The sequence below is a fragment of the Echinops telfairi genome, unplaced genomic scaffold (genome assembly GCF_000313985.2).
Source record: "Echinops telfairi isolate 266 unplaced genomic scaffold, ASM31398v2 ScPeMD7_7467;HRSCAF=8505_0, whole genome shotgun sequence".
NCBI lineage: Eukaryota > Metazoa > Chordata > Mammalia > Afrosoricida > Tenrecidae > Echinops > Echinops telfairi.
Genome location: NW_022111367.1, coordinates 5,739,138 through 5,761,140, shown reverse-complemented (window position 1 = coordinate 5,761,140; position 22,003 = coordinate 5,739,138). Strand labels below are relative to the sequence as shown.

At 34.6% G+C, this 22,003-nt stretch overlaps 1 protein-coding gene across 2 annotated transcripts in view; it reads right to left on the bottom strand.

The window, feature by feature from the left end:
• The window catches only part of INTS6 (integrator complex subunit 6), a 101,608-nt gene that overhangs the window by 79,053 nt on the left and 552 nt on the right, over positions 1-22,003 (bottom strand). The window contains exons 2-4 of one of the 2 annotated variants that reach the window (XM_004704267.3): positions 21,788-21,865; positions 20,855-21,004; positions 6,447-6,536 (exon numbers count right to left, since the gene is read on the bottom strand). In XM_004704267.3, the coding sequence (XP_004704324.1) occupies positions 6,447-6,536; positions 20,855-21,004; positions 21,788-21,865 (318 nt within the window). The remainder of the gene's footprint in view (positions 1-6,446; positions 6,537-20,854; positions 21,005-21,787; positions 21,866-22,003) is intronic. The other variant, XM_045283769.1, reaches the window with a different exon arrangement.

The window sequence follows — 22,003 nt, the reverse complement described above, 5'->3', positions numbered from 1 at the left end:
TGAGATACTTTAACAAATCTTATTTTTTAAAAAGAAAAGGGAAAAGTTCCCCAAAACTCAAACTGAGATTATCTTAAATATGCATTTAAAATTTTTTTCTAGCAGAACTAAAATAGACATTTGATAATTTTTGGCATACGCTTCCAGTGAATTAAAATACTCTATTGGGGGGAGGGAGAGATCTGGTTATAGTTTCTGAATCATTTCAGATGCTAGAAACAGATTTCAAAAAAATTTGAACTTTTAATCAGTGCAAGTCACTAAGGATTAATGCAAGCTATAATAGAAATCCTGACCAGTTAAGAAAAACTATTCACATAACCTAGAAGCAGCAGAAAATAAATGAATCTTAATCTACACCTCAAAGACTGATGAATTTTGTTTTTAATTTTTTTAAATCATTTTATTAGGGGCTCATACAACTCATCACAATGCATACATGCATCAGTTGTGTAAAGCACATTTGTACTCATTGCCCTTATTCTCAAAACATTTGCTCTCCCTAATGAATTTCTTTTAATCAACTTTTGAGAACTGACAAATTGAAAGAAAGATAAGACCCCATATCTATAGCTATTGTCATGCATGCAGATTCTTTTTCTATACATCATTGACCTTATAAACTAGATGTAGTTATTACCCTAGTTGGTCTTATTCCCACGAAAATTTACAGTCTCAGAAACTTAGAGAAGCAGTTCTACCCTGCCCTATAGGATACTTTGAGCTAGAATTGACATGATGGTAGTGTGAGTTGATTGACACATAATTTTGGCTCTGTTTTCTCAACCTCTGGATTTGTAACTTCTGGTGTGCCATAGAAACGTATACATCTGAGACTTGGTGGTAGAGTTATGAAACTAGATGCAGTTAAGGCCCTAGTTGGTCTTACGTTTAGACAGCTAACAAAAAAGCAAAAAAAAATGAGGAGCTGATACCAAGGGCTCAGGTGGAAAGCGGGTGTTTTGAGGATGATGATGGCAGCATATGTGCAATACACAAATGATGTATGTACGGATTGTGAAAAGAGTTGTATGAGTCCCTAATAAAATGATTTAAAACATAAATTAATTTTTAAAAAGAAGCAAAATTGTTCATGTCAAACTCAACCATCTTTTTTTCCCTCGTATATTTTCTAAAAAGTTAGCCTACAAGCAATCACAACACTAAAAGACGCAAAAGGATCCTTCAAATCTCAGTATCTGAAAGATAGAATAAGTTACAAACAAGTTCCATTCCTAAACCTGTCTTTAAGTAGAATTTGTGTAAGTAAGAACAGTTAGGTTCAGACTGTATTTATAGTCAAAAGTAGTGTGCCTTTTTATGCATAAAAATATTAAGGAAACACTTTCCAATACACTAAAACATCTTTTAATATGCTAATGCTTTGAAGCACATTCAAAGTAACACACGTTGATTATTCCAATCATTTTATGCACCTCAAATGTTTAACATGGAGTAAATAGGAGCTGATATTAAGGAGTTCAAGAAAGAAGGAAATGTTTTAAAACTGATTGTAGTAGCAATTGTACAATACTGCCTGATGTGATTGAACTAAATGGTATGATTATCTGTAAGAACTCCTAATAAAATGGTTTTCTGGGGGAAAATATTTTAATATAATAAACTTTACAGTGATGGTTTCTAACTACTCTCTGTATAAAGAACATCCATAACCTGGGGACTGCTTGTACTCCTATTAGCACTTTTAAGGAAGAAAACATTAACTGCTACGTTAACCTGGAATGCCATTCATCACCAAGATGGCACTGGTAGGATTTCTCCTGTGCTCCTTTATTGAGCAATATAGTTAATCACATGGTCCTGGAATAATACTTCAAAAGAGTTTTCATTGCAAGTAGTACTAGAGAAAACAAGGGAAATTTTTTTTCAGTAACTCTAAATTATTATTTGTTAATGCTACCAAAGCAGTGAGATATCGGTAAGTTAACAAGATGAATAAATAGTACCATAACAAAGGTATATTTTTAGCAATGTCAAATAATGCTACTAAATGGATAAAATAATGTAGATTTCCTGTCTCTCAAAATTTAAAGTCCCATCTAGTGCTTTGCCATAAGTGAAAATACATTTTATATAATAACTCTATTTAAAATTAAACAGAATTAAACACATACACACATTTCCAATCCAAGCATTTATCTCAAAGTCTAGACTTGGCTGTCTAAAAATATTATACTGGAAATAATTTCATGTTACTTCAGATTTTTTATCCCATGAGTCCAAAGTAGATAGCCATGAACTAGTGTAAAGTACATAGCACAAGACTTTTATCTGTGATACAAAGCTGTTACTCTGCTCTCCTACCTCATAACATACTGCTACTAAGTAATAAGCTATCGCAGAGGACAGTGTATTCTTGTATTCCTTAGGAAAATAAATTAAAAATGATGAGGGCAACAAACGTATACACGTGCTTTACACAATTGATGTATGTATGGATTGTGATTAAGAGTTGTATGAGCCCCAATAAATTTTTTAAAAATTTAATTTAAAAAAATTCATATTAACATGAGCACATTGTTAAGAGCCCTCGATAAAAAAACAAAACAAAACAAAACATGAGCACAAGATAGGTAATGTTAAACACTTCCTCTTTAATACTCCTCGTCACTTGGTTTATATCTGTACTTTATCATCATTAAAACTGTTTAATAACTGATATAATCATAAGTCTATGAATCTGAAAACCAGAAATATTTTTTATGTAGGTTAATCTCCTTGCCTAGGAATGCCCTGATCAGAAAAGTTATTTGAGGAACCTTGTAAGAATAAGAGCAGAAAACAGAAAAAAAAAAGTGTAAGAGCAGAATACTTAAGTCAGGTGTCAAGTCAGTCCACATGGAAGAACACTAGCATGTGTGATCCAAGGATTGTAAATAACATCATCCAAATACGAAGGAGGAAATAATATCACAGCTTACATTGTGAATTCTTGGTTTGCAGAGGGCTATGGATGACAGTGGAAGCCCAAATTCCATTTGTAGGATGTACAAAGATGAAGCCTCGGGTGCTTTCCCTCTAACCCGTAGAAGGATGTGTATTGCCAGGTTATTAAAGAGTAGAGACGATTAAAGTATAGACAGATTTAAATGTAACATCTAATTTGATCCCCCTTTTAGCCCGTTTAAAAAATAAAAATAATAGTGAAGGGGAAATACAAGTGGATGATGTCTCTGGTGAATCCCCTCTGAACCTAAGACCAGGGATGTGAATACCTTTGCTATCATAGAGAGTGCCTTGAAAAGTGAATTATGACAGATGTAGTTAGCACTTGATCTCCCTCCTTTTGACTCATTTTAAATGTTGCTCTCATTTTTAATATTTTCTGTTTTCTTTTCAACTGCAGTTTTTCTCTATTTTATTTTTTGTTATTAGCTTTCATTGACTCTGTTTTTTACTTTTGTATTTTTTGGGGGGGGAGGGAGTATATAAAATCCAGGATGGGCAAAATTAATGGTCCTTGAGAGTACTGCAGAGGAGCTTGTGGGGAAATGGGGAGCTGATAACAAGGAGTACGAAAAAAAGGAGAAAATGTTCAAAAATTGATTGTGGTAATAATGATTGTACAGCTCTTCTTGATTGGCTGAAGTATTGAATTGTACGATAATTGGATTATGTTCCAATAAAAACAACCAGAATAACTATGTTGTTACTATATTGAAAGGTGAAGCAGATAAACAAAATAAAAAAATAAAAGGCAAATTTTAAGAACTCAACAAAACATACTATCAGTTAGAGGCTGTGGCATATAAGGAAAAAACACTGATCTAGAGGAGCTGGGATGTCGTCTTTGGAATTTAGAAATAGTGTTACCTAGATTTTAGACATAACAAATATGTTTGAGCAAATCACTTGGACTCTTTGGATGTCAATTTCCTCATTTTCAAAAGTAAATTAGCTCTAAATTTTCTCATATTGACTGCTGCCACGTCAATTCCGACTCACAGAGCCTCTACAGGAAACAGTTGAACTGCACGCTAGGGTTTCTAAGGCTATAAATCTTTATGGAAACATCAGCCTCATCTTTCAAACTCAGCTTAGGTGGTGGGGTGAAACCATCAACCTTTCAATTAGCAACCTAACACTTAACTGTTTCCTCATATGCTGAAGACAATTTTAAAGAAGCGGTACTACATTCTCCTAAAAATCAGCACCAGACCAGATGTCAAGCATACAATGTTAGGTAATGTGATTCTTCAGCAAAGTATATCATATAGTTTGGTAAAACGTAAAACGCCACAAATAGTAAAAGATCACATAAACAACTAATAAGAATTACAAACACATACCCTAATGTGGAAATTACTAATACACTTATTCCCTCAATTCAAAATTTTAAAAATCAAGTTTTTCCAAAGGCAAAAGGTGAAAGATTTTAAGAGAAAGATAGACTAAATCATGTTTGTTATCCCCTAAGTCATATTTCAGCATACATGAGCACAAGCACACACGTATACAAGAGTAAGGCAAAAGCGCCTTTATGCTTTTCTATAAATTGAAAGACTACAACACTTTTAATTATTCAGGTTAGACAAGACTAGTATTTTACCAGAAATTAAAATTCAACAATTTGTATATCTCTGGTACATCCCTCTGTCCCACGAGATAAGTCGTGGGACATTAAAACCCCAAAATGCAAACGATCAAAGGCATTCATGAATTTGAAAACCAAAACTACACACAGGCCTATGTTCCAACTCATAACCAAAATAAACCTTTGCCTTAAAACAAATGAACCTTCCACCTCAAAAGTAGCAGCAGTAATCAATTTTGACTGTCAGACTCAATACAACAACATCTATCTATAATCAATGTTTTTCGACATCTCAGTACTATAGCTATAAATAAATATCACAGAAGATATAAAGAAATGGAAGGTAAGACCCTTGCCCACAGGGTTTCTTTTCAGCCTTACTCTAAGATGATGTTATATGCTAGGACACATCTAGAATGAAATTTCCAATGTCCATATACGCTTTAGGATATTTTTTTAAAGGTACAGAAAGTCCGACAAAAGAGATTCAAAAATAAGAAAATATATTGCATCCCAGAACATATTTCTATAATGGCAGAAAGACATATATCCTTAAGTGGATCACCTCACATGTACAAACCAAATCTAAGAAAATCAAAAAGCCTGTTAAATCCAGCTATGGCACACTCTAAATATACTAATTATCTATGGAATATAAATTATTTAATTATAATTATGTACCTAAGTTTTTCAGCTCACTGTCCAAGAATTGTTTCTTAAATTAACTTTATTAACAGCTGTTCAAACAAAACAATTTGAGCTCTCTTTCCTCAAAATCAAGATCAGGTAGTCAAAACTCTTTACTACGTGCTTTTTACTTCAGGGCCTACTACACACTTTCACTAAACTTCCGACCATGCTCTCAGGCAGGCGTCCTCAAACTACGGCCCTCATAGTTTTTTTTAAACCATAGTCCGGCCCTCCAACGGGTCTAAGGGACAGTGAACTGGCCCCCTGTTTAAAAAGTTTGAGGACCCCTGCTCTAAGGTGAGGCAAAAATTATCACCTTTATTTCATAGATGAAGATGCAAAGTTAGGGAAATTAGATTAACTCATACAAAGTTAATAGCTAGAAATTTAGTTGAACGAAGACTAGAAACCTAGATGTCCTGGCATTCTTTAACTTTAAAACTATTACTTTTCCTGTTTAATCAAACTGTGTGCAAATGGAGAAATCAAAATTAAGATTATAAATCAAATAAATACAAACAGTAAAATAATCTAAATAATCTTTCTATGTCAACCTATTTTGAAAAATAAATTAAGTGTTCAAGAACAGTTCAATACTATACAGTAAAAGCACTTCACAGTTTTGTGAAATAAAATACTGCATTCACCCTATCACAAAGTAGGATGCAAAGTCAACTCTTTTTTTTAACAATAACTCTTTTTAATGCAATATAGTACAGAATAGGTATGAAGCGAAGTATAAATCAATTAACTGTACTGACTTAAGAGAAAATTTCCAAAACCTTCACTTTTTCAAATCTTAAGTCCCTAATAGCTTTACTAGTCTCTAAGGAGCATATATAAAAATCCACTTAAATATGATAATACATTAGAACAGTATTCATGTTTTCTTTCTTTAAACCTGAAAATAAAAAATTATTTTACTAATATTTACTGCATTAACTGATACTGGCACCTTCACATAATCATATAAATACACATATATTTAGGGTGAGGTACATATATAAAATTTTTCACAGAAGGGATGCTTTCTATGAAATTTAAAGACCACTACTACCAATAGCAAAGAAAGTAGATGGGCCTTAAAAGATAGATGAAATCTAGACTGCATCAAGTAATCAGAACTCATTTAAGGTATTCAACATGCTACAGGTACATATACAAATAAATATTCCAACTGCAATGTTGTTACATAACTTACCTCATCTTGGACTCCACTGGTAGTAGTCAACTTACTCCCATCAGTAATTGTAATAATTATTGCTGGCTCCAAGAAAAAAGGGTTTCTTCCCTAAAGTGAAAAAACAAAACAAAAAAAAACCACACATTTGATATTAAGGTATAGACATGGCTTTTAGAATTTTTTGGAATAAAGTCGATTCTCAGAACAGAGTATATAGAATCTCTCGTTTTGTTAAAATTCATGCTAAGTGTTGACCTGTTTGTACATTTTTTAAAGGTTAAGAGGACACATTAAGAGATTCTGTAGGGGAAAAATTATTTTTATTTCTTTATAGATGTGGTTCTAATTTTACAATGAGCACTTACACCTATGTAATTAAAAATATGCTAACTCTTCAGAAAGTGATCCTAGTAGTTCAATTCTAGTAATGTGCTTCAATCTGTACGGCCAGGAGTTTGAAACCACCAGTTCAAATCTCCGAGGGGCAAAGGCAAGGCTTTCTACTCCGTAGAGAGTTACTGTCTCAGAAACCTACATAGAGTTCTAGTATCCTATAGAGTTGTTTTAAGTAGTACACTCCCCAAACCCCCAAAAAAACCTTTAAAGTAGCACATGAATTTTCAAACTAATGCCTAAGAAGTAACAGTTCCAATTGTTCCAGAATAAGAGTCCTTTAGCAAATAAAATTGAAATACATTGGATATACTATATATCATACCATCCCAAACACTTCAAATGTGTAACAGTATTTAAAGATCACCAGTCTTGCAGAAATAAAACATGAATTTACTCCCAGCCCCTTTCCTCCTCAATATTCATGCGTAATGGAACACACTTCAGGGCAATACCTACACTATATTGCCTCTCACGCTGTTCATCCCGAAACATGAATAATCAATTGTAATAAAACATCCCTCCTAATGGACTTATAAGCAATAAATGTTCACTGCCATCTCTGAGCAGTGACTAGTTTTCTCAAGTGAAATGCATTTTCTTTTCCTTTTCCATTAATTTTGATTAATTTAAATTTTCCCAAAATTTAAAGCCATAAGGAAAGTATCATTGTATTTTATACTCAGGAAGCCAAAAAATTAGTCACATTTACAATTATAGAACCATCTACCATGTATTAAGTGCTTTGTGTATGATTTCCACCTAAAAGTTAATACATCCTTTTTGACCTGAGATCCAGGTCAAAAGTCAAGTTAAAATGTATTAAAACATAGCAAAAAGTCTTTTGAGTCATTCATTTCTGTTGAAAATTCAAATAGTAAAATCAAAGTTTTTTTTTCCAGATGACAAAACTCTTAGTTAAAACACTACTATATACTATATACTATATGCACATCCTTGTCCTCCACAGAGGCCTAAAATTATTAATAGCCAACCTCTTGATAAAAGCAACAAAGCATGTTATACCATCATATTTAACACTAAAAACTTTGTGAGGTAAAATGTTAAATGGATTAAAAGATAAAATCAAAGTTCATCCAAACGCTAACAGGCTAAACCAAATCTCAGTAAGACTTTCCAAAATTGAAATCAAATTAGTTTTTTGTAGCATCTGGAGGTGCTGTTGTATCAACTGAATTCTCCTAAAATAAACCTTAAATCAATCTAGATTGCACCATATTCACTCAACAATCAACAAATGGTTTTACAATCAGATCCTTCTCATGTTTTAATATAGTTTATCTGCAAGGAACATGAGGGCTTTAAAGATGGGACAGAAAAGACGGGGATTTCTACTTCTGTAGAGTTAGTCTTAGGAAAACACAGGGGCAATTCTACCTGTCTATAGAGTTGCCATGAGTCAGCATTAACTTGGTGACAACGAATTTGGCTATTCATTAATAAAATTACTACTACTTCCTTAAGTGGTTCTCTGTTGCTCTCTGTTCCTTTATACCTACCAATTTATTATATAAACATGCCTTCCCCTAACACAAATACAGTGAAGAGAAAAAAATCCACAACGTTTAATTCTGAGAAAGAATGCACGACTTCCATTTTCAACAAAATAACGAAGTTATTTAATGGCTTTAGATTTCTGAAAACTGAAATAAAGATAAAATGTAGAAAAAAGTAAAGAAAAATACTACCATCCTCAGTAGTTTGAAACCATGAGGCAGCTCCAAGGGAGAAAAGACTAGGCTTCCTACTCCCATAAAGTTACAGTCTCAGATATTCACAGGGACAGTTCTACCATAGGGTCTCTATATATAAATCACCACTAACTAGATGGCAATGAGAATGGAGTATAGTAATTATATTTTACCATGCCTATGATCCTGTTCTAAGATCAAAACAGTGAGTCATGTATCACACTAACTATAAAAAACTAGAATGAAATAAATGATACACAAAAGAATGTTCTATTATTTTCTTCCAGAATTTTACCTGCCTCTTTTCCATTAAAGAAAGGTTTCAAATTATTGTTGCACATGAATTTCTACATCAGAGAAAATCTAACATGTTGCTTCAACAAATTTTTCTTACATAAAATTTTGCTCTGCTCCTCCCATTTTCATAAGTACACATACAGTTGATAACAGCAGCCTTCATGATGCTGTGTGGGTTAGGTGCTAGACAGCAAACTCCAGTCAGTGGTTCAAAAGCATCAGCCATTGTATGCAACAATATTTTAGCTTACTGAATTGATTATTTTAAACTTTGATCATATGATGCCAGTTAATAATTTTTTTTTTTGCTTTTATTTAAACCTTCATGTAAACTACCTCATTTGCTCAATGAAATATGAACATTATGCTTTGGTAAGTAAAAAAAAAAAATTCTTCTATATACGCATTGTCTTTCTGCCTGAGAGTAGACTGATCAGAAAAGCTGATTGTCACCCAAGCAATTGGCTTCAGGGTCAAGGATGATTTACATTTTAGAAGTTAGATATCTGCAGGTAAGATTTTAAACAAGTCCTGGGAAATGAGCAGCTGTCACTTCCACTAGCAAGAACAAATACTGTAGCTGTATGAGCCCCCAAGAAAATGATTAAAATAAAATAAATGTTAAAAAGAATACTGTTAGGCAGCACTGTGCTTAAAAAACAAGTAAAAAAAACAAATGATTTTGGCTGCCACCAAACACTTTATCCTTCATAGTTCATCTATTTCCTTCTCTGTAGAATTTTTGGAAATATTTGATCCTAATTCTGTGGGAAAAGAAAACAAACAAGCGATACCACGAAGGTAGTGGAAGAAAGGGGTATTTGATCACAATGATTGATCGGCATATAACTGCCCCCACCCCCACCCAGGGTGACAAACGGGAAACATGGGTGAAGGGAGACAGTGGACAGTGTAAGATATGAAAATAATAATTTATAATTTATCAAGGGTTCACTAAGGCGAGAGGGGAGGGGAGGGAGGGAAAAAAATGAGTTGATACGAAGGGCTCAAGTAGAAAGAAAATGTTTGAAAACGATGCAACATATATACAAATGTGCTTGACACAATAGATGTATGGATTGCTATAAGCTGTAAGAGCCCCCCAATAACGTGATTTTAAAAAAGGAAAACCAATCAAACATCAGGCGCTCTGAGGGAGAAAGATGAGGGTGTCCACTCCCATAAAGACTTCTAGAAAACCCTATACAGGATGGCTATGAATCAGAATCGACTACGTTTGGTTACTTTTATTGTTGTGGGAACAGAATAAAAAACATGACAAACTGGCATGTTTGTCATACTCAGACCCCAAAAAACAAATCATGCCAGGCTCCTAGTTCTGTTTTCATAAAAGATCATTTAACATCTAAATCTGAATTACTTGTGACTTAATTGCTGTAACACAATGTCAGTAACAGAAAAATACCATGCTATCAGGTGCCAGCATTCCAGACTTTAATTTAAATGACTTTTATATTCTTATATTTAAAAGCAACTATTTTAGATTTTCTATTCTTAATAAGAATGTTTATTAAATCACTCAACAGGAAAGTAGTACATATTAGACTTTCCACCAAAATTAACTTTGGTCCTAAGTAATAAACAGCCTTTATCATCATTACAAAGGAGCCCTGGTAGCATAGTAGTTACAAGTTGAACTGCTAACCACAAGGTAAGCAGTTCAAAACCACCAGAGTTTGGTTTTCCAACATCATTAGGAGAGCTCAATTTTTAAATTCTATTTTTAAAAAACTTGCTACAACAAAGGCAGCCAGTAGAGGGACTACAAGTTTACTTTTGCAGTTAACAAAATAAATTCACATTTTCCTTCCAGAGTACGAATTGCTGATCTACAGAAATCTAGACTTATCACTAGAAATGAAACTGCTGACAAAATATAACATTCTACCCCAATAATTAGAATTAGAAATTTACTTATTAATCGGAATCTTTATCATTTAAAAATTCTGATTTTATTACTAGTCAAAGGTTCAAAGTAAGAGTTCAAATAAGGAGTATAAAGTAAGTTTAATTTTACTTATGATATCCTTTTGTAGGTTTTTAAATTGAGTATACTTAAGATGTAAAATCTCAAAAAAATGAAAGTTCATAAACACTGTAAAATTACTCCTGAAATGAATATTTTCTGAAAAATTAATTTTGCAAATGTTGTGAAAACACAAAATTAGGGCCATTTCTCCCAAATATAAACTACACTGTTTTTCAGTTTTTACAAGAGAAATTTAAATTGTGATGGGGTAGGAGCCAGGTATTTTAATGTATCTTAAAATAGGTTTTTAGTGGCTACATCTGATGATGGATCAAAATAACCTGACCAGGATCCATGTGTGCCAGGCCTTTGAATAAAACATAAAGATGACTAAGTAGCTATTTATCTACCCTACCATTTTCTCATGGTTTAAGGCATCTTTAAGGATGAAATGTACTAAGGGCCAAGCTCTCTGGCTCTCCTATGGCAGTATCTTCAGCTAATTCAATATTCTTATCGTCTACCAGTTGTATCAGGAAAAATTCCAAACCAAACCAGTTGCCAGGAGAGTCAACTCCAACGTATCCCATGTATATCATAGCAGAACTATGCACCGTAAGGTTTTGGATAGGTAAATTTTCAGAAGTAGACTGTCAAGCCTTTTCTCAAGCTAACCCTGCCTACACTCACACCTCAATCCTTTTATTAGCAACCAAGTACATTATACATTTGCACTCAGCAAGGGCAAGGAAGGCATATGCAAGGCAAGGGCCAATTTAAGTCAATTATGATGTCTACAGCTAAGCCAAAACCTATTGCCAACAGAGAAAACGCAAGAATTTTGGAGATTCTTTTTCAATCTATTGTTCTATTTTCAAGTAAATGGCAACAACATGCAAAAACGTTAAAATCTGGAAAGGATTATCTAATAGCCAAGTTAGTTCCTAAAGAGTCCTATGAACATACTAGACCAAGTACTTTGCAAGATCATCAATCATTTTCTAAGTATTAAGTTGCTAGGTTCATTTATTTATATTATAGAATTACAGTAAAAATATAAAAGAACTTAAGTCTGCACTATGTATCCCATTTTTCTCTACAATAGCGATAAGTTGCTGTGAAATATGAAAAATCATCTGACATTTAGAGACTTTTCTTGATACTTGACTATGTCATGTGAAAATTCAGATTCTAGTGCCGGACAGTGTAAGGCATGACAAAAAAATAATTTATAAATTACCAAGGGCTCGTTAGGGAGGATGGGGAAAAAAGGAGGAGCTGATACCAAAGGGCTCAAGTAGAAAGAAAATGGTTTGAGAATGACGATTGCAACAAATGTACAAATGTGCTTGACACAATGGATGGATGTATGGATTGTGATGAGTTGTATGAGCCCCCAATAAAATGATTTTTTTTAAAAAAAAGAAAATTCAGATTCTATAATGTATAGAAATATAAATACGAAGGGGTACCCCCCAAATGGAAATTCACCTCTTTCCCCAAAGCTATGTGTTTAAATTTTTTTAGAAAACAACCTTATCACTTTCAAAGTAATCTCCATTACACTTAATCCATTTGTGAAATCTGTGATTCCATTCTTGGAAACACTTTTCAAACTCATCTGTTTAGATGGCTGACAGCACCTCCCTTGTCAAATCACTGTCCTTTCATGTCCCTCTTCATTCACAGAAACAAAAAGAAGTCACACAGAGCAAGGTCAGGTGAATAAGGTGCCTGGGGCAAGAGAGGGAACCTTTTTTGTGTGTGTGTGCCAAACACTGTCACACTGAGATGGCTACATGACCATGTGCATTGTCATGGTGGCAAAACCAGACCCCTGTCTGCCACAAATCAGGCTTTGGTCACACGCTGATACACAATCTTTTCAGAACCTCTAAATAGGAAGCTTGATTAACAGTCTGAGCTGGTGTTGTCATCCAATTGACATTTCACTATTTCTAAAACGAGAAAACCACTTGTACATTTGAGTTTCCCACAGCACTATCCTTGTAAGCTGTGTTCAACATCTTAAGTTTCTGCAGCATTTTTCCCCGAGCAAGAAACAAAAGTTCACAGGCAGGTGCACACTGTCCTCTTAAATCAGCCATCACAAAAAATGAGGTTCGGGCTCAACTGCTTTCACAAAAAAATTCACTGTGGCCAAGAACACGCCCAGGTTATACCACTGGGTACACCAACTCAGAGCAAGTTGCTCACTACCACAAAAGCTTGGCTTCACCCAGTGCAGTTTTGTTTTGGGGGGTACCCTCTCATATAAAGCATAATAATCTTCTACTTTAAACTTGTTTTGAAAGAAAAGCACCTAAGGATGTAATTCACAACCAAGAACTTATTAGACATAGGTAAGCACTCTTACATCTATCTGCAATGGAGCAAAGAAGTTTCTTTGAATATAAACTGAGCAAATCAAATCAGAACAGCACCCCTTACATCATGGGGTAGGCTACTAAACCACAATGTCTGGAGTTCAAAACCACTAGTCACTCCCCTACCCCTATAAGAGTTACATAGTCTTGGAAACCCATAAGGATACTTCTATCCTGTCTACAATGTCTGTAAGTCAGAATCAACCCTATAGCACTGATTTTACATCAGTAGTGTTTAAATCTCAGATATTTACATTACAACTGCCATAATTTTTTGCCAAAGCTGCTTATTACCTGTACCTATTATGTATACACTTGACTTTTCCGTAAGTTAACTGTTTTCTTAATTTTAGCCTCAAAGTATACCGATAGGATCTGTGAAATTAGTTTTGGTGTGTTATTTCCAATAATTTATCATTACTGCTTAACTATTTTTCCGAGTATGGAGCTGTTTCACTATTTTTTAAGACAAATACAGTAAATTATACATTCCAAATATAAGTTATATAAATATTCCTTGGTTCAAATTATAAGGTTTTACAATTATTTTTGTAAGTAATATCTCAAGTGGTATGTCTTTTTTCTTTTCTAAAAAGTGGTATGAGTCAATGTGGAAACTAAAATGTTTATTATTAGGAATACTAAAAAAATTAGTACTTTAAAAATTTATCTTTGACTATTGCATGAGGCTTTCAAAAAGTTCATGAGAAAATTATCTTTTAATTTCATTTTTTCATGAACTTATTGAAGCTCCCTCCTATACAAAAGGTACGAAGGACACACTCCAAAAACCAAAATAAAGCTCACTACCATCAAGTTGATTCCAATTCATAAGACAAGAAATGCCCCTTTGGGTTTCCAAAGCTGTAAATTCATTCTCTGGAACAAGATACAATAGAAATTGAGTAAACAGGGTTGTCTCTGAAGAAAAGAAGTTAACTTTATAATTTCCTATAACACCTGAGCTATTGTTAAGGCATGTGTATTTAGGTTCTTAGGGGTAATACCTATTCTAAAGCAGCTCTTTTGGAGAAGGATGAGCCTTTCTATTCCTGTAAACAGTTACAGTCTCAGAAACTCACAGGGGCAGTTCTACCCTGTCTTATAAGCCAGTATTGAGTTTTGGGTTACCTATTTAAAACAAACACTCTTTAAATCAAAATGTGCTTAGGGTTCCCAGATAAAGCATGTTAAAAAACCTTATCTAGTGTCTGAAAAGCTAATAGACTATGTCTAAGTCTTAACCACAAAAAATGTATTAAAATCTTACTTTAAAAAATGTATTTTTAGCTTTAGGTAATTTGATACGTTATATAATTCTTTATGTAAAATATAATAAGATGTAATAGGATTAAAAACTGAATTAGAAAAGATCTAATGCTAGATTAATTCAAAAGGATCCTAATTTAAAGGTGGGGGAAGGATATATATATACTTTTTTAGTTTTCTAGGAAAGAATTGGTGGTAAGTCAATTTCAGTAAGATTTTTAGAAGATATTCCAGATCCATTATATAGGTGTACATACTTTTTGCTAGCTTCTGTTTGAACACATATTGCTTGTGCTAAACACTTTACCAAATGTTTAGATTTTAAAATTTCAAAATAGATGACAAAAAATTTAAACACATGCGTACTTTCACTAAAAAAAAAACACCAAAATAACTATGAGCTTTTCTAAGTCTAATGTAGGCCTACTGTTCTTACCTTAGTAATACAGTAGATATGAAGCTGCCACAGACTGTTGCATGACATGGTTAGACTGTTACTATTAAAATACAAGCTCTGAGAATTTGATACAAATAATGACTTCATACATTAGGAGTTCCATTCAATATAATCTTGTTTGGAATCAGATTTGACCAATCCTGGACTAACAACAGAGTTTATATATAAAGATCTTTTATTCTATTATATAATTCACACAAATCTTCTGGGTTTTAGAAATCTCTTGGCTTTTCTTCCTAGTATATGAGTGTGAGAAATGGAATTCTGTTCTTATACAACTGACTCAAAATTTCACCTGTTATTACCAGCCAAACATTACCAGAAGTCACCAAAACATAATTTTGCTTAGTCCTGATAAACCAAAGTGCTGTATCTTGTGTACTTAATAACACCAGCCAACGTAACTTACAGCACACTATGTAACAAAATCTTTGCTTCCAATGATTTAAAATCAATTGTTTTAAATACTTTAAATAACAGTAAAATAAACATCAAGATGACTAATCATTAAAATAAATGAGCCTTTTGATTACAAGTACACTTTTTTTACAAATACTTTTAAATAACAAGTTGCAAATTAAAATATTTTCTCACATGCCACTTTTCCTCCCAATATATTACTAATCATATTTCCAATTACATATACCCTGAAAAAAGTTACCTAATCTTCATGCAAAAACCAATCTCTGTATAGTTTACCCTACTGTTTTTACCATATAAATTTGCATCACAAGTAATAAAAGGGATCATATTTTGTATTTGACCTTTCTTTTAGACATGAATATCCTATCCTCCCTGTCATCATCATAAATTTGAATTATAAATTATACAAATAGCCTTAGAAATAGACTTGGATCTAAATATCGTATCTTAAAATCTTCCTTGCTTTAAAAATCAAAATCATGATTTGTTTTTCCTTTTACACCATTTATTACTGTCAAGCTAATTTTGATAAAAGAAGTGAGACTTTAAGAGGAAAAAACTGTAAAAACACCATAGTCAAATATTTTCAGAGTAACCTCCAAAAACCAATGTTTCCCATGAAATGAAATTTTACTTTAACTGGAGCTATTGAAAGGCCAGTTTGGTAGAAGGTCAGCAAAAAAGACTGGAACAATGAGTTCAAACATAACGACTGTGAGAATACTGCAGCAGGACTGGGCATCATTTTGTACTGTTGGTCAGAGGGTCGCTGTAAGTCAAATCAACAGCACCTACCAACACTGAATAGTTCTAGCTTCTCATGATAGATTTACATCGAGTTGTTTCTGTCAAAGGTTTCACATTAGAATAGAATGAAGATAACCAACTAAAATTCTCAGTCCTGCCTTGACATTGTGATCAGTAAGTATAACAGTAAATATTTCTAATTCTTAAAAATTTAAAAGATTGACATTTACCACTTCTTTGTCAACTAGAAATCTGAAGCTCAGGTAATGGAACTTGTCTGAACATACACATAAAATACTTAAGAACACTTCCAATGATAAAATATTGCCTCTTTGGAGAAACTCATGGCATGAACATGACTTTTAAAAAAAATCTCAGCTAATTCTGAATATTAATGACATTAAACCAATTTAACCAGTGAATGCAATTCTTAAATTTGAATATTTGATGATCTTAGCTTTTAATTTTTAGCCTTACGTAGTTGACTGGAAAATAAAAATATCCTTTGGAACCCAGTTTTGTACCTTTTACACTAAATATCCGTTTGCTACCATTTTTTCATGAAGAATACAATGATATCAAAAAGAAAAAAGGAATATAATAATATCCTATTTTTCTTTTTTTTTTTAAGAATCGTGACAATTTTCTGATTCTATGGGAAGTAGAGATGTGAAATGTGAATTTATGAAGAAAATCATTTTGAAAGGAAACCTGGATTTAAAACAGTTCCATTTAAAAAATCACTCATAATATTATATTCAATAGGGAATATATCACATCCATTTACTTGACCTTGAGCACAAATCTCATTAAAATAGCTCTTGAAAAAAAAAATTTTTTTTAATAGCTCTTGATTTACTCAATAGATGTGCTTCTGAAAGGTTCCTTAGCAATCAAATTTGTAGAAATCCCATCTTAAAACATGCTTGGGGGAGCCTACCCAATTTGAATGAATCTTCACATACTTCTGAAGTAAGGCTTCCTGTTCTAACTTGTATTCCTAGTAAAGAATGACTTTTACATTTATCCTAATTATTTATATATAATATAAAGACATTTCTTTAAAGACATCCTGGTACTTTATCCCTATGCTTATTAACTGCCTTTAAGAAAACTTTGTCAATGATCTTTTCTCACCTGCTTCCTTAGACCTGAATACAAAGTGCAAGGAAAAATACACACCAATAGATTCTACTAATAGATTTCAGTGCATGTTAGAACCAGCTTTAAATATCTCAATTTTTACAACTGCAATTAAGAGCTGAAAATGTACATTTGTCTACTGAACACTTTAAAAATTTTCAGTGTATTTTAAATATACAATTCTGTTTAAACTTTTCATTGCTAATTTTAAATATAAAGCAGCAAAGATAGAAGTTAATAAAGTCACTGTCCAATGTTAACAGTAGTTCAATGGAAAAGTCAGGAATGGAATTCCAATTACCAGTCCTGATTGCTCTTAATACAATTGGATACAGGGAGGGACTATTAAGCTATGTGTCATTAAGTGTCCGCACTTATGTAATAATAAAAAAACTTGCATGGCTTAAAGCTCAAGAACTTTTTAAAAATTACCAAACTACCACTCACCAATATTTGTAGCTCAGTCATTACAGAATGTGTTCAAATGTAACAGTCCATAATGGTTACACGTTGACCTGCTAACCGAAAGGTCAGTGAAATCAACATCAGCAGACACTCCAAGGAGAAAAGACGGGCCTCTACTCCAAGTGTCCAGAAACCCACAGGACCAGTGCTACCATCCTAGAGGATTGCTATGAGCCAGAATCCACTCAACAGCAGTGAGTGGCATTATAGTGGTGATGACTGCACAACTCTGATGAATGTGACTGAGGTGAAATGCATGTGAATCTTATGTTGGTGCAACCATTAAATATCATTAATTTAAATTATATATAATAGTCCATTTTATTTTGAAAAGATGTCTCTAGTTGAATAAATACTAATCTATTGCTAATTCATTTGTTGATAGCCTGTGGGAATCAAGTTTTCACTACTTTAACTGCCAACATCAAGTATATTTAGGACTACCTGAGTAACAAATGAGCACATGAATAACTATGAGTTATTTACTAAACTCAGAAATGGGTCTTTATGATAAATAAAATGTGTTAAAGGTTTTCTCCCTAGGAATCATTCCATTTGATTTTGTTCAGAGGTAATACTCAGCACCGAGAATCTTCAAAAATACAAAGACACATTTTATTTATTCAGGGCACTGATCAAAGATTTTCTTCACTGAGGGCAAAAGGCTGGCTAAGTACCAAGATAAGCTCTGGAACAATCATCAATACTAGGAAAGTGAGGAGGGTCAGGCCAAAGTAATGTTGATATTTACATATATAGACTTTATAGAAACTAATTTTAGACAGAAGCTGGTTCAGATTTTCAGTGGCTTTAAAAGGATCACAAACACGTTTGACGTGTACATGTATAAATGTATACTAATTTTATCGACAGTAAGCATTTGTGTTGCTAAAATTAAAATTCAGTAGCAGCTACACATTCTGACTACAAAAAAAATTCAAGTAATTTCTTAGGTTTTTTTAAGAAGGGCTTCTGTATTGATAAAGTCTTTAACAGGTTATCCAAAGTCTTGAAGAAAACTTTGACCAAGAATTGTTTTTCCCAGCTACTTTAACCTTAATGATGTCGATTCAGACAGCATCCTAGTTCATCTTAGTTAGTATCTCAGATGTGGTTTCTAGGTACATGAAGTTACTTGTAAATTAACAGAATATAAACAAATATTTAAAGTACTTTTTCAATCGGTTATGGAAAATCTCTTATGTGCATGTATATGTGAAAGGTTTGGTATCTCTATATGATATATATACACACACTAAACAGGTATCTAAAAATAATTCATAAACTTACTAAAGTACTATATAGATGTTTTAACCTGGCTTCCTCCATTGAATTGATAAACCTCAATATGCAAAAAGCATCCTAATAATCAGGCTCTTGCTTTAATGAAGTGACAAAACACCATAGAACCACCTTTAATCTTAAGCTTTTTACACTGAAACCTGCAAGTCAGAATTCAACAGGACTGCATTTTCTGTCTCCTAATTTTCTACTTTAGGTAGTACTTTTGAAAGCAGCGAGTCACTTTTCCATTGCTATTTTATATTCCTTCTCTGACAGGTTTATCTTACAAGCAGTCCACTTTCACGGGTATTATATCAGTTTTATAGACAAGAACCAGCCCCTATGTGGTGGAAGATGGGAATGGGAAAAGGGAAATACAAGTTCTAAATGTTCTCAAATTCTCCATCAGTTTTCTTGAAGTACCCTAAAAAATGCTTTTACTAGGTTGTAGATGTGTCTAAATACTGCTCTTATGTAAAAAAATGTGGAGAACAGAAATTAACAGTTGTGTAATACCCTGTTATGTGGTATTATAGATTTCAATTCATAGCAATCCCATGTGACAACAGATCAGCCCCATACAGTTCTCTAGGTTGAAATCTTTATGGAAACAGATGAGGTCTTTCTCCACAAAAGTGGAGCTACCAATCTTTTGGTAAGCAGCTGAGAGACTGTTATACCACGGTTCCTTCTGTAATATAAGCAGAGCAATTGTAAACTTCACATTTTTATCCAATTCAAAGTCTGAATAAAAACCCGAAGCAGTAAGACTGAATCATTACTATATATAACAACATGGAAGGGAGAAAATTCATCATTATTTAGAAAAACAAATTTTAAAAGTTCAGGGCAAATCTACCTAAATTTCTGTAAGTTGCAAAGTGAAGCAGCACAGGAAATGAAGGGATTTAATGTGCCAAGTTAATATACATATACGCAAACACTGGATGTGCAATTTAGTAGGAAGAGAAACTCATGACAACTGTGGCTGTGGAACTGGGAAAGCAAATGTATGCCCAAATTAAGCATAATCAGGATAGCACTTTGTACTACAACATAACATACTGGGCGTAATATACCTTTGTTTAAGTGTAACATTACATACATTCTTCAGTATTCGAGGTCAGCAACCTCATTAAAATGTTATATTGCACCACACCTTGCATTATTCTATAGTCAATGGTCATGTGTGAAAGCTGCATTCAGGTCTTGTCTTATCCTTAAATGAGTTGCAGGTGCAATAGAGATATTTGGGGTTAACAATATGTTCTTTCACATTTTCCAGACGGCCTCTTTTCAAGCATTTGGGAGGGGTAAAAAATATCTCCAATCATTGCTAATTGTGTGTTTCAAAAAGTGAGAAATCCTAATGTGTCGAACTAGTTAGTATACTCCAGGGGAAAATCTCACCTTTCAAAAAACTTAGGCAATGTAGTTAAAATGACAGCTTGATTCAACTAATAGCACTTCCTCTAACATTTTTACTGACAAATATATAAATGGAGACTACTGATCAAACATCGTCTAAGCCATTGCAAGCATTGCATACTCTCCTGTGTTATCAGAGCAAATGAGTATGGTGAGGCACGATACTTCCCCTTTAAATGGTCCTACATGAACTTCCAGGGATTAAACTCATGTTTGGGGTATAAGATTCTAATTCTGAGAACAAATGCATGTTAAGAAAAAAATGTGGGGTATAAATTGAAGGGTATAGTGAGGGTCTCACATTTGGGTTTTTTATACATTATATTTCAATCTGAAATGTTTCATACTTGTATTCTGGATTGATTTTAAACAGGAATGTGGTTTTCCACAAAAAGAAATCAACTCTTTTTCCACCTTAATATTCAACCTACCTGCCCATAGTTGTCTATGCCAGTTACTAATCTATTTAAATTTAATAAATCAAAAGCTGTCCTTAGGGATTGGCCAAGAGTCGTAAGTCCTTCAGCCTGAAGGTTTTTCAGTTCATTCATAAACGTTGCATGGTTTTCTTTCCATCCAGCCTGAAACGAAAAATGTAAGAACTCTTCACCTTTAAAAAGCCATGTGCACACAGGTAGCCCTAACAATCTGATTTTCACCGAGTAGCTTCTTCACTTTCCAGTACAGTTCACTTGTTTATACTGTATTCCTGCTGAGGAAATGTCCCCTGGTCCACCCCACCCCCAAGGGGAGTCAAAAATCTGCTTGCTGTGCAGTTTGGGGTAGCTAACAGCATTGATACTTCCAACTTTGTTGGTAAATTTACTGCCAAATGCAGAAAATCTCAGGATGGGGAGGTCGTGGCTGAGAGCAGAGGAAACTCGACTTGGGAAGTTGACCTGCAGCTGGACACACAGGGCCGGAGCCCGCGGGCAGAAGTGGCGCCTCGGGCCGCCGGCGGACCTGCGCGCCCCTCACTCAGAGTTCCCCGCGCCCGGCCCGAGTCCTCTTTAAAGCACACCGGCTCTCGCGGCCAGGCCCGGCTGTCACTCGGACTAACTTGAATAAATATCCCCCACAGTTCATTGCTGCCGCTCACGCCGCGAAGGGGAAATGTCGGCCATGTTGATCGCAGCGCCGCCGCCGCTGCTAGCCCGGCCGGGGAGGGGACGGCGGTGGCCCGGCGACTCCGCGCCGCGCCAGGACGATCCAGTGCGGGGGAGGGGGTGGGGACACGCAGGGAAGTAGCCCGGGCGCCCGGAGCACACGGGTGGGGGAGGGGAGGCTCCGAAGGATTGGGGGGGAGGGCGTGCGCGCGGGGAAGGAACCGGGAAGGGAAGGAGGGGGAGGGCGAGGGTTGTTACCTTGATGGCATAGGGTGGCTCTTCGAAAGTGACCAGCATATACCTGTCTCCTCTACTGGCAGGATCCCGGGCCCGGAGCTGAGGAGACCGGGTGGGGGCAAGAAGGAGAACAGGGCGGGCGAAAAGGAAACACAGGCGAGGTTACTGGCGGAGAAGGGGCGCCGAGCGGCCCCGCTGCACCCCCCCTCCCCGCGCGCACCCCCAACACACACACCC